We start from the raw sequence: 13,456 nt of genomic DNA, 5'->3' as shown, positions 1-13,456 counted from the left end.
ATGAGTGGAGCTGAAGAAATCCCAGTGATATTTCATTGTCCTCTTTGCAATTTTGAAGAGCCCTGCACTGAAGACATTTTTTTATCCCATTTGCGCCAACATCTGAAAAAACAGGAAACGGTTCAGTGTCCATATAAAAACTGCACTTTTAAAAGCAATGTCTACTCAACATTTAATGCTCATAAATGTAAACAACATGGGCTTCCCAGTCAGAAGCAGTTGAAGCCTGACATTGCCGTGCACATAACACCTCACAATTTGGATCCAGGTGTGGCACAAGATGTACCAGAAGAGGAGGCTTTTTCCAATGATCCAACAGATTTTTTCCAAGAGGAAAATGAGGATGAGGCTGAAATTGAAGATTTGGATCATTTACAGCATCAACTGAAGCATAATTTAGCCTCGCTCTTTCTTAAACTGCAGGCAGTCTTGCACATATCTGACATGGCAGTACAAGAGGTAATTCAACAATTGAATCAGATTGTTCTTCTCACGGAGCCCCTTTTGCGTAATGACATTAAGCAAATTCTCAATGAACATGGTGTCAGTGACGATTCAGTTGTGAGAGAGATTGTGAATGCTGTCAAAGAGAATAACCTGTTCCTGCAGATGACTGATGCTGGCAAGTCACTCTCTACGGCCAGTAAAAGAACATCACATTTTCAGAAAGAATTTCCAATGGTCATGCCAGTTGAATACAGGCTTGACAAAGAATCACAGTCACTCACTTACGTGCCAATTCTGGAAATGCTACAAAAACTGTTAAACAAGGCGGATGTCCTAGATAAAATTCTCACCCATGATGACAGAGTTGATGGATTTAACACTTACAGAGATGGCAGTCTCTATCACGAAAAGGATTTTTTTAAGACTGAGACCTTAAGGATTGTGCTAGGCCTTTACATCGATGATTTTGAGATTGCAAATCCCCTGGGCACTTCAAAAAAGAAACACAAACTGTGTGGGGTTTATTGGGTTCTTGCCAATCTTCCCTCAAAACATCGTTCCGCTCTTCACTCTATTCAGCTGGCAATACTATGCAAAGCAAGTGCAGTCAAACAGTATGGCTATGCAGATGTCCTCCACCCACTTCTTCAAGACCTTGTTACTCTTGAAAAACACGGAGTCTATGTTGAGCAGTTAGGCGAGTGTTTAAAAGGAACTGTGCTCTATGTGTCTGCTGATAACCTAGGTGCTCATTCTTTGGCTGGTTTCCAGGAGAGTTTCACGGTGCAGCATCCTTGTCGATTCTGCATGGCAAAGAGGAGTGACATTCAGCAGGAAGCGGTCCAGTCAGGAGCATTTGAACGCAGAACCAAACAAAATCATGACAGGCAAGTTTCTGAAGTTCTACAGGATCCAAATTTGGTGAAAGAGTATGGTGTAAAACGTCCTTGTGTTTTAACAGAGAAGTTGGAACATTTCCACACGGTCACTGGGTTTCCACCAGACATAATGCATGACCTGTTTGAGGGTATAATCCCCATTGAGATGTCCTTGTGCATTCATGATTTGATCTCCAAGAAGTACATCTCCCTTGAGTCCTTGAATGAAGCCATCAAACATTTTCCTTACAAATTCACAGACAGAACTGATCAGCCTCAGATCATCCCAGCCACATATGCCTCTAAAGGTACCATTGGCGGTAACGCCCACGAAAACTGGGCACTTACAAGACTTCTCCCACTCATGATTGGTTTTGATGTCCCAGAAAATGATCAGACATGGGAAATTTTAATGCTTTTGAAGGACATCGTAGAACTGACTGTGTCGTTTAGATTAACCGAAGACACTCTTGATTTTCTTGATGCCAAGATCTCAGAGCACAGAGGTTTACTTTTAACAGTATTTCCTCATTTCAAATTGCGCCCCAAGCACCACTTCATTGAACATTATTCGCAGTTGATGAGGATGTATGGGCCGCTAAGAGATATGTGGACAATGCGCTTTGGAGGAAAGCATAAATTCTTCAAAGAAGTCATTCGCAACACAAAAAACTTCAAAAACATCCCACAAACTTTGGCTGTCCGTCATCAAAAAATGATGGCATACCATGTGGACTCATCCTCACTTTTCAAGCCATCCATCCAAATGGACATGGTGACAGTTCATTTGGTTTCATCTTTCCCTGAGAATATTCAGAACTTGCTGAAGGAGAGCTATGCTGCTCAGAACACTGTCCTTGTCGCATCATTTGTGAGCATTGATAGCATCAAATACAGTCCAGATATGATTTTGTCCATTGGTGCTTGTTCATGTCTACCTGATTTTAAGCAAATTCACAAAATCCTTGTCATTGACGGTGAGGTTTTGTTTGTGTGCAAACATCTAACATCATGGTATAATCAGCATCTGCGCTCTTATGAGCTATGCAGTCATGTGTCATCACTGTCAGTCAACAGGCTCTCTGATCTGAATGACCCGTTTCCTCTGGCAGCCTACAGAATTATGGGCAAAACATTTGTTACCCTCAGACATTATATTTTGTGCTGATTGGATACTGAAGATTTGGATGTCAAGTGTCATGAAGTAACTAAACTGCATTTTTTGGGGGGGATCTTTTGTAGAGTCACAACAAAGACTGGAGATAAGGACCACACTAAGGATAATTGTACAGGAAAATGACATAAGGAAAATTACTCTCCTTGGGAAACCACAGACACTTGACTCACTTGTTGAACAGCTTGAGGAGAAGCTGGGTCTTCAGTACAAGTTCTCCCTTCAGTATGAGGATCCCGATTTTCACAATGCCCTTGTCAACCTCACTGACATTGCTGACATGCCTGACAAACCCACCCTAAAGATTATCGCCCAGGTTCCAACACCCACATCAAGCACAGCTGACACAGAGATCATCTCTTTTTCGTCCCCTGAAAGTCGGTCATCTCTTACGCGATCTCCATGGCCAGACAGTTTTGAGATTCCTTATTTTCCTGTTGACATTGAGTATAGATTACGCCAGGGAAATCTTCACTATATGAGAGATAAGACATATCTACAAGTGCCCAGGGACATGAAGCACGAGATTCTTGAAAAATTGGCCGAAACAATTTACAGCTTCAAGGCATATCCCAGAGATGAAGAATTTAATGATGTTGCAACTGCACTCATTCAAAAGCACCCATGCCTCACTGAACCAGGCTCCTCCAATGGATGTAACGGCTGGAAAAATAGCCTAAAGTTTAAAATGGGTAACTATCGCACCAAACTGCGTCGAGCTGGGTGTACAGATGTTGCTGTAAATGGAGGGAAAAGAAAAGGCCAAACACCTCCGAGAAGTGTCAAAAGACCCAAGCGGTTTGAAATCAACTTTCTACCCAATTTTCCTGAGGGTGAAGATGAGACCAGTATGGAGTCCAAACGAAAGGAACTTGTCGAGGAGATGAAGAAACGTCGTCCAACTGCTGCTCTGATATCCAAGAATATGGACTCAACGTTTGCCTTGAGAAGAAAGGAGTTGGTGAACTTGGAGCCTCCAGTAAAAGACACAGTTGAAAGGTGGCCAGCACTCTTTACGGAGAGTCAGGTAAATCAAAATTGTTCAAGTTTTTAGTTAAAATATATTTTAATTATTTGTCATGTATCTTTTATAATGTCACATAATTAGCTTTAATGTCATACTACTGAAAAAGTAGTCCTAAAAAAATATGATTTTATGAATTGATCATTGCAAAATATGACCATCTTAATTTGTCCTACTCTTTCCTTTAGATTCTGGAAGAGTTCTGTCGCTTATCAAGCAAAAACCTGCAAGCAGAATTCTTCAAAGAACTTGACAAATACACTCCTCGCTTCCTTGAGATTTTCAAGTCCAAGGGGGGAAGTGTCGGCCAGAAACTTCAGGAATATCTGCAACAAGTCACACCAGGGGTAGGTTTCTCAAGCAAAGTAAAAAAAAATGTATGTGGTGACCAAAGTAGTGCCACCACATTGTGTCTGCAGAGCTGTCAATTGATTGTCCTTTTGTGTTTTAAATTATTTTTACAGAGTACAGATGTTACTGGGAAGCGAACCGCAGTCCTCCGTGGCCTTCCAATCATCCTTGGAGATGAGAACACAGACTTCTTCAAGATCTGCTTTGTAAGTAGACTTTTGTCAAAATTATTTAATTCCACACCACAGGATGCCCAATCTATCTAATGCGTTCCTTCTGTTCATCTTTTGGTATTAGTTACTTCTCTTCCACTCAGCCTGAATCAGTGCTGCTATACTTTCATTTTTGATGCACTGATCACCTATCCCTGATTAGGACCCTTTTAGTAGTATCTACCGTCTTTCCAGTCGGTTGTAGTTCTTGCCCAATGCATAACCCAAATTCCTTCAATAACCAAAAAAATGTCACTTGAATTTCACACCCAAACGGGTATCTGTACACCTCCACTTGTCTGCATGATAGGGGGTTCTACTAATATCTCCTATTAACAAAAAAAGGTATGAAATGGGGTTAAACACAACAATGTTCTGAACTATCCCGAGTAACATCATCAACATTTCTTTGTCGCTTATGCTCTTGGGCAATGTGCTCGCTATACTGCCACAGGAGGCTCAGGAGTACACTGCCAATGTGGTACAGGTGTGACAGCTGAAAACGGTAGGTCGCTTACCTGTTCAGCCTCCTGTGGTAGTAGCGAGCACATTGTCCAGAAGCAGCAGTGACAATATTTTGATGGTGTCCACAATGTGGATTAAAATCACTTTTACATGTCATTTTGGAGTCAGATATTCAGAGCTACTTATTTGAGTGAATATAATGCGGACAGGCTATAGCATATGGAAGAGTGGGATGCAGCGGTAGCTACATCAAGGGATAAGCCTAAGCTATCCTGGCAGAGAACGTAATTATTTGTCCAACTAAATTTCTTGGCAAGACCTGCCTTATGTAGCTGGTTGAGGCAAAGACGATTGGTTTAGGTTAGACATTGACAAAGGTCGGGTTTACCGATGAAAGCAATGGGAGTCATAATAACGCTGGCAGATCAGGCTCATTGCATGGGAGACGGGTAAACTGGTATATGTTAAACTTGTGATGCCCTCTCGTGATTCAAATCTATAATACGGGTGTGAGCAGTAACACCAGCGTGAAAATGTAATACAACAGAGACAAGGCTAGGTCAGAATATGGTTGTGTTTAACCACGTATTAAACTTAATTTGGTCATAGATGTTATAAATACAACCCCCTCTACCTTTAGACAGGTGAGTGCGTACAGCCAACACCCGTTACATTTTTTCATTATTGAGGTATTGAGAGTTTTGGATGGGGTGAAGCTGTGACTTGCCCTTACGGAAAGACAGCAGATGCCACCAAATGGTCCTGGTCAGGGCTAACTACCTGACATTTCTATTTCACTTAGTGTTGTGATGCTACTGCATCACAACACTACCCTTTGTTCTCAGGCTACATTCTGTTGTATTTAAATTTTTGCTTTCATTGTTCCATTTAAAATATCCTTATATGTAAAAACCAGCTCTTTTGGATATCCATTTTATTTAATATTAGCTTTTGCAACCATTCAGTGAATCAAATGATCAATCAATAAATGCAGTATTTACTCACTGCAGGATATTCTTTTACTTGATTATCTAATAATATCTGAATCTAGCTTCCTGTTAGTTACTGTGTCTCTTCAATGCTCCGATTGGTTGATTTTGTGGAGCCTTGTTTTGCTGTAAGGCACAAATATAATCAGTGTGTTCTACTATAGAAATGCAAACTGGCATTTGAGATGCAATTGTGGTTTTAATGCTGCTATTGTTGTTAGGACTGCGATGACGCTCCAGACATGTCCCACACCCCCATGGGGATCCTGACAGTGATTGCCGAAGACAGTGTGGCCTCTCCTCACTCACTGCACCTGGAGTCTACAGCTACTGCAGTCGTTTTGGAAGGAACAGTGGTGATGGATGACCTTGACAATCTTCCGCATGCCATGTGCCTACTCTTCGGACTTATTTACGCCCTGAATTTGGAGTACCCTCAACAACTCAGGTACACCTTTGAGTTTATTCAAAGAGTGCTTCTCTCACTTGGACAGAAATCCCTAAAACCTAAAATACAGTCACTCAAAAATCTACTGATGCAGTGAGTTCACGATGTGAATGGTGACATGCTGGGTCAGGCCTGAGACCTTTACCCTTCCATCTCCAATGGAACGCTTTACTTATATGGAAATGTTTTTTTGGTCATTTAGTCCAGTTGACTATTGACTTTGTTTATCTGTTGTTTCTGTACCTGTAGTCAAAAGAGAGCAGTTCACGATTTTTCATCGGAGTGATGAAAGGCATTTTGATTTTATAAAAGTTGAGGAAGTTCATGTCAAGATATAGACATAAAGACATATTGCCGGTAACGGTATGTTATTTTTTTTAGTAATTTGATAGCTTGGTTTGCAGAAGTTCAGTTCATTCTACTATTTGAATACAAAAAACTGAAAAAAGCCCAAAATGTATTGTTTGTGAGAAACTTGTAAAAAATGTTTTCCCTTTTTCAAAAGCTGCAGTTAATAACTACTTTGCGATATGTGCTCTATATCCTGGCAGACGATCTGTAAAAAAGTCAGGATCCTCTACCTCCTTTTAGTGCTCCAAATGGCATTTGCAAGATTCCACCACACCCAAAGTAGAACAACCAATCAGAGCTGAGGATTCTCTAACGCAAGATTGTGGTCCTGCATTGGCTATTTCTCACCTCAGACACCTAATTTAGTGTACTGTTAAGCTGTAAAATTAGAAAGTTAACTCTGGCCTGTTTTCCCAACTGTCAACCTACCTACTAATGGCAGCCGGGTAACAAACATAATTTCACAGCTAAACAGTACACTGACGCACGTGAGAAATAAATAAAGTAACAGAATATTGATTCATATTTGGTAAACTGCCTATAGTTTTACAGTTCAATTGGAATGCACAAGTAGTGATTGACAGCTGTGTTGGAGACTCATCGAGTTGGTTGTTTTTCTGTGGGCGTGGTGGAATCTTGCAACTGCAGGAGCACTGAAAGGAAGCAGGGGAATCTGGTCTCTTCCTTTAATGTCAGGATATAGTGACAGTTTGAGCAAATATGATTAAAAAGGTGTTTTTGTAAACTGCTGCTTTAAACTGTTACACAAGACTAACAAAACTGTGTTAATCAGAGTGAACTATAGCCTGCGTTCCAAAAAAATGCATTTGTTTAAATTTTTTACATTATAAGGACGACTATGATTTGTTGTTCTATTTCAGAACTTAATCTGGCAACATGTCCAGCATTTTTGTTTGCACTTAGTTTGAGATTAACAAACTGTTTGTAAAAATAAACTCTGTCTTTCATTTATATACTGTTCTCTATCTTTTGTTTCAGCAACTTACAGTTTGTAGTTCAGTTTACTTGAGAATTTTAAGGCAATCGGTTTCCTGATAATTTCCTAGTAATGTGAATGCTTGGACTTGTAAGGATAACTTGTTCTTTTTAGTACTGCTGACTTAATATAACTCCGATCTTTAAGTTGTCTAAATTGACAATTTATAGTCAACCTAATTAATGTTTTTGAGTTACATTTACACAGATATTTAAGTTGTCTGAATTCACTATTTATACTTAACATAATTCATAATTTTAAGTTAACTTTACTCAGATCTTTAAGTTGTCTGAATTGACAATTTATAGTCAACCTAATTAATGTTTTTGAGGTAACTTCACACAGATATTCAAGTTGTCTGAATTGACATTTTATAGTTAACATAATTAATAATTTTGAGTTAACTATACTACACTTTACTGCAATGACATGAGTTGCCTAAACTCAGTTATTTTAAGCTTTAACCACTTAAAATTAATGAGCTACTTTACTTAGAAATTTTAAGGCAATCGGTTTCCTGACTTTTTTTAAGTAAAGTCAACTTATTACATTTTACAGTGTGGTGTCTGGCATTGGTCCACTTGTCCTTTTAAAAATGACCATTAAACAAATAACTGTTCCCGGGTCAGGTCCCTGAGGGTTAGCCAATCGTCACTGCATCCTTCTTAGTCAGACTTTGTATCTCTAATAATGGCTCTAAAGTCTCATTCGTTGGATGTTGTCAACATAATCAATAACGACAATTAACTTAATTGAAAAAATTGTGAACTCATCATAAATGAAAATCAGCGTGGATTCAACCAAGGTGGGCTAAATGTATTTTCTGTGTTATTGGATTCTGGTGGCGATGAGGTCACCCTTTTGCTCCAGAGTGGACCTCAATGCAAACCACTTGATTGAAAAAAAACTGAAGACCACCTGGACCCCCATTTTAGGACCCTTAACGCTCACTTCTAACCAATAGATGATTAAACAAGCGCAGGACTCTAAACTCTCCGACGGAGTGATGCGTCCTAAGTTACCGATTCCCCTCCGCGTCCTATAAGAGGACCGGCAGTAGAAAGACACTCCTGAGGGGTCGGACTCTGACGACCACAGTAGGGGAAACACCTGGCGCGCAGATTTCAGGTCGCAGCTCCGCGATAGGTCGACCCTTCCCGTGTGCGCCCCCCCCCCCTCGAGTCCGACAACACCGCCCGCCATTGCGCTCGCGCGGTGTCAATCACGTCTGCAAAACCCTCCCCCGAGATAACAAATAGGACGCGTGGCTCCCGAGCGCCCGCACTATTTGCCCAGACGGCAATCTGCTCCGTTCGAAGCGCTCGTGAGTGCGTCTGCTGCGGTGCGTCGCGCGCAGGCTGGAGAGAGATGACAAGAGCCCCGCGGAACTGGCCAGACAAAACATGGATCTCCGTAAAACGCTGGTGTCGATGCTTTGGATATTATTGCTGAACATTGAAGGAGACTGTCACGCCGAGGAAGGTATGTGTGTGTTTTTTTTTGTTTTGTATCCAAACCGGTTCGCCGCAGCGTTGATCGGCAGACTGATGTCCTCGGCGGAGATACTTTTGGCGTTTGTCCTGTGATCGGAACCAGGTGCAGGTCGTTCCACTGATGAGGGCGCGGAAATTAGTTTAGTTAAAACAGCCTGTAAATGGCTTTAAAACAGGCGCGCACGTGAAGGAGAACATCTTTTTTTATTTTGTTGCCAGGTTGTGGAGAGACGCGTCTCATGAAGCTGGCACATTTGGCACATCAGCGTTTGGGCTCAGTGAGCTCAAAGCGTCCCCCCTGTATTAACCGACCAAGCTGAAAAAAATAGGGTTTATTCACATTGTCATCTTTTTTTGTCATTCATTTGCTTGTAAAAAAAAACCCCACTTAAGTACAATAGCATATAATAAAACCCCCAATCGTTTGTCATTTACAGCATCCACTCCAGCGTTGCAGATTGCGAACTAAAGGACAGTATGAGTTGTTTAATGGTTTTGATCTGAAGATAAAAACTGAGTCTCTCGTCCCCGTTGCCACACAGCAGGACCACTATTTGCTCCCAACATCCAGCTTCTGATGTATAAAGTCAGCTCCCTTCAGGCGACCGTGTTCCTCCAGAAAAAGAAATGCATCCCCGTTCTGTTGTCACAACGACTTAGAATTGTGCGCTGGGCTTTTTTTTCTCTTCTTTTTTTTTTTGCTTTTTTTTTTGCATCTCTGTGCAACTGGTTTCTTTGTCTTTTGCTACTCTTTGACAGTCACTGATGCTGTGTCCACGGACGACAGGATGCATTAGGAGGCTCGTGCCTCACTGCTTATCCCCACTGAATGCAACTCTGCTTTTATTTATTCCAGCACACTTCTTCTCTTAACAAAACAGCCTTTTTATTGCTCTCAAGTTACTTTCTTTTTGTCTTTCCGTCAGCACTAAACAAAGACTCATTATTGAAACAGTAATGCAAGAGAAGAGTTTACGATTCACTGAGGTTTACATTTTTTTTTTATCGAGATTAAATGCTGATGATCCGGATTTGGATTGCTGGCTCGCTTAATTAATCTAACAGTTTACCTGCAGCCTGGATCTCCACAGATAAATACCTTCAGCCGAGATACTGTGGTTCCATGTAACATGCACCAGTCCAAACTAAAAGTGTGTGTGTGTGTGTGTGTGTGTGTGTGTGTGTGTGTGTGTGTGTGTCTAACCGGCCGGCTCAGGTGAAGCTGTGGAAGGGTTCTTAATCAGTTCAGAGATTGTGAAGTGGAAAAGAACATAATGGCTTCAGACCCCCAGGCTCCCTCTCTCTTTCTTTCTAAAGAGGGGCTTTTATTGGCCAGGTATAGCTGAGTGGATTTTTTTTTTTTTAGATCCACACGCATGCACATCCATACAGTAACCTAAACACGTATAGTCCAGAGCGGCACACTTCACAGCCATACATCATTGACACACATTAATGCACTGGCGGCACGCACGCAACTCCGGATCAGATGCCAGCAGTGGCTCGCATGCGAGCTCTCTCATGAAACGCATGCAGTGGCGTGACATTTGCTGCCACTTAAGGGCCCCCCTTTTGTGCGTGCGGACAGAAGGATACACATATTTCATTCACGCACACAATCCCCCTCGAGCGCTCCTTGCCAGATTGATTTGTATCCCTGGAATGCTGGGCAGCCGGATTTGGATGCTAGCTTTTGTTTAATTGATGTTGTGACGGCGATTAATTGCAGTGAAAGCAATGTGCTCCCGAAGGCTGCTATTGGCAGCGAATCCTTCTTTTCTGCTCGAGCAGATTTGGGAGATGGAGGAAACACTGGAGGGAATTCCTACTCTTTCAAAAAAAAAAATCTCTGCTGTTGTATCCATATTAGATGAGGCGATTCACCTGCCTGTGTATGTGTGAAACGCCATGGGAGCTGTGTTTTTTAACAAAGGAAGCATGTGCACAAGTCCTCCCCTTCTTTGGGATTTTCTGTTTAAACCTATCATGTTATATTACAGTATTTATATTGCTCTTTGATCATTATTCATGAACTTTGCAGACTGTCCTTGTTCGTATTCAAATCCCTTTAGTGGCTTTTAGTCACAGTTTCTTTAAATGTCCCGTCGTGTTTGTCTTTGCTTTCATTTCATTTCTCCTTGTGTGCCAACAGCGTTTCCCTGTGACTGCATTCTTGTCTTGTACTTGTGTTTTCCTTTGCGCTTCCTGTTTTCCTTTGTTCTACTCTCCTGTCCTCTCATATGTCATCTTCCTCTCCTCCTTCCCTTCCTCCTCCTCCTCCTCCTCCTCCTTCTCCCCCCATGTACATACCTCCTGCATCCTGAGCTGACTTGGCAAACGCCGACACGACCGGCGCCGCTCCGTGCAGGCAGAGCCGGAGCTCGGCTATCCCACGCCGGCACGCACACGCACACGCACACGCACACGCACGCACTCACGCACTCACGCACTCACGCACGCACGCACGCACGCACACACAGTCAATCCAGCCACTCGCCCCTCCCGCCCCTCCCTCCCTCCCTCCCTTCAGGCCGCTTTTTCTCATTCCCCCACACCTCACCGCTAACACACCTTGGCATCTCATCGGGATCTCATTTACTTCCCCCTCTCCTCCCTCCCTCCCTCCCTCCCCTCCGCATGCATCCATTCTGCAGCAAGCCGAGAGAGGGCACGAGCTAGGTACAGAACAACAGAGGCAGCGTGATGGGGAGCAGCGGAGTGATTGAGTGTCGGCGTAACCTGTGGGATCACCCTGAGTTTTTTTTGTTTGATGCCGTGTCAGAACGCACCGTGTTCTTGGCAGGCATTCGGCCTATTGTTTACCTGCAGCGCTGCTTTCCAAAACCTCTCAGGTCATCATGCGTAAATTCATGTTTGTCCCTGTGTCCGCACCACGAAACATGCCAGAAACACACTGACTGGTCTACAAGTAAGCTCTCCAACAGCTGAGAAGCCCATTCCTAATATAGCACCACTGTTACATGTACGTTTATATTTCTATCAGCGTCCGTCTTGTCTTGAAGGTTAAAAGTACCGAGAGGGACTCTTCCACCAAGGCCCCGTGTCAGTGCAGGAAGTCTCTTAGCAGCAGAGTGAGAAGTCAAAGTTTTCGGTCGGTGGAAGGCCGTGCAATTCTTTGCGCCAGAGACTGCAGCTTTAATTCCGTCACAATGTAGTGTGTGTGTGTGTGTGTGTGTGTGTGTGTGTGTGTGTGTGTGTGTGTGTGTGTGTGTGTGTGTGTGTGTGTGTGTACTCGCAAGCCTCCAGCTCTCAGGTCTGCGTTGTGTTCGGTCTGAACCTTCAGAGCTACATGTAGCGTTTGCTTAACCAGGCCTTTTGGTTTCCATAACCATTATTTGGGGTTTTGCAGGGTAATTCCTGAAATTCCTTTTTTTTAATTCTTAAGGTGAGGCAATCTGTAGATGGGAATAAAATGGTTTAACTCATCTGGCCTTAAGCTTACTTGGACTGTAGATGAAATGAAAAATACCTTTTTAAGCCCTTTTGGGACACATCCCAGGACATATTGTGCATCTATTTAACAATATATGCAAACAAAATTACAAAAATTGTATTTCTTTGTATATTTTCATTAAAAAATGTAATCTTTTCTTCCTGTAAAACAAAATATGAAATATGTCATCGCACCGATTTAAACCAGTTATATCATGACATCCATCCATCAATCTGCAACTCTGAGGAGTGTTTGCAGCTCTGTGTTGCACCAAACTCTAAGCCCGCCCACTTTTTAGCAGTCCAATCAAATGCGAAGGATTTTATTTAAATCTCTAATGTCACTACGCATCGCTCAAACGTTCTGTTTCACTGGACTGTTAAGTGTTGTCTATAATAATATGCCATCTACTTTAAAAACCTGCTACGGAGAGATGCAAAGCCTCTGTTTACTGTTAACTCGAACAAAACATAATTAAAGAGACTATCCATTATTAAATCCCACTCCTATATCATATGATTACTGAATCAGTAATGAAAATTAGTACTTAGCGGCAATCTGACTGACTAATTTGGGGTTTACCAGCAATTGCCAGATTGGCAGCGGAGCGCTCCACCCTCCCAAGCATCAATTGGGACTAATTGTCTGTGATTGATGCAGGCTTATTTCTGCCCCGCTGCCGCTTAAAGGGCCCCGATGCATTGGTCCATCTTCGGCTGGCCAGGACCTGTGCGCGTCCGATCAGACGAACCGTGGCCTCCGCGAAGGTCAAAGGTCCCGGTGATTTGTTAAGATGGCAGGCGCAGCGCCGCGGCGTTCTCCCGCTGAGGGGGGGGGGCTGCTGTCATTTTCAGGAGGAAGGGGTAGAGGCTCAGGTGCGCGGGGGATATGAATGAATTAATGAACAAAGGGAGGGAAGAAGAAAAAGAGGTGTGTCAGGTCGAGGGGGTGAGGAAAGAGGGAGGCTGAGGTGAAGCAAAGGCGGAGGAGCGGTGGATGAGGGAGTGACAGGAGTGAAATTGGAAGGGGTGTAACGGCGCGTGGGAGGGAGAGGGCGACAAGGGAATTGTAAGCTGCCACCGCCGCTTTGTTCCACAGCCACTTGTATGTTACATGTAATCAAACAGACCATGAGTTCCTGTAACAAGTCAATGCAGAAGCTCAGCCAGATCT

At 42.8% G+C, this 13,456-nt stretch overlaps 2 protein-coding genes across 4 annotated transcripts in view; both read left to right on the top strand.

Moving 5' to 3' along the window:
* The first annotated feature begins 2,543 nt into the window (after positions 1-2,543).
* Positions 2,544-7,311, top strand: LOC137872423 (sterile alpha motif domain-containing protein 3-like). The gene is made up of 4 exons (XM_068710636.1): positions 2,544-3,526; positions 3,712-3,870; positions 3,988-4,080; positions 5,762-7,311. The coding sequence occupies exons 1-4, from the start codon at positions 2,780-2,782 to the stop codon at positions 6,083-6,085; spliced, it is 1,323 nt and encodes a 440-aa protein (XP_068566737.1). The 5' UTR covers positions 2,544-2,779; the 3' UTR covers positions 6,086-7,311.
* Positions 7,312-8,639: 1,328 nt separating this feature from the next.
* The window catches only part of LOC137872838 (ephrin type-A receptor 7-like), a 148,958-nt gene continuing 144,141 nt past the window's right edge, over positions 8,640-13,456 (top strand). For all 3 annotated transcript variants that reach the window (XM_068711306.1, XM_068711304.1, XM_068711303.1), the window contains exon 1: positions 8,640-8,818. In XM_068711306.1, the coding sequence (XP_068567407.1) occupies positions 8,740-8,818 (79 nt within the window). In that variant the 5' untranslated portion in view covers positions 8,640-8,739. The remainder of the gene's footprint in view (positions 8,819-13,456) is intronic.

Source organism: Cebidichthys violaceus, unplaced genomic scaffold (assembly GCF_023349555.1).
Source record: "Cebidichthys violaceus isolate CVI_PGR_0920_01 unplaced genomic scaffold, fCebVio1.0.p SCAF_16, whole genome shotgun sequence".
In the NCBI taxonomy this organism is placed as follows: Eukaryota; Metazoa; Chordata; class Actinopteri; order Perciformes; family Stichaeidae; genus Cebidichthys; species Cebidichthys violaceus.
The sequence above is the reverse complement of the archived record's forward strand: the minus strand, read 5'-3'. Positions and strand labels throughout refer to the sequence as shown.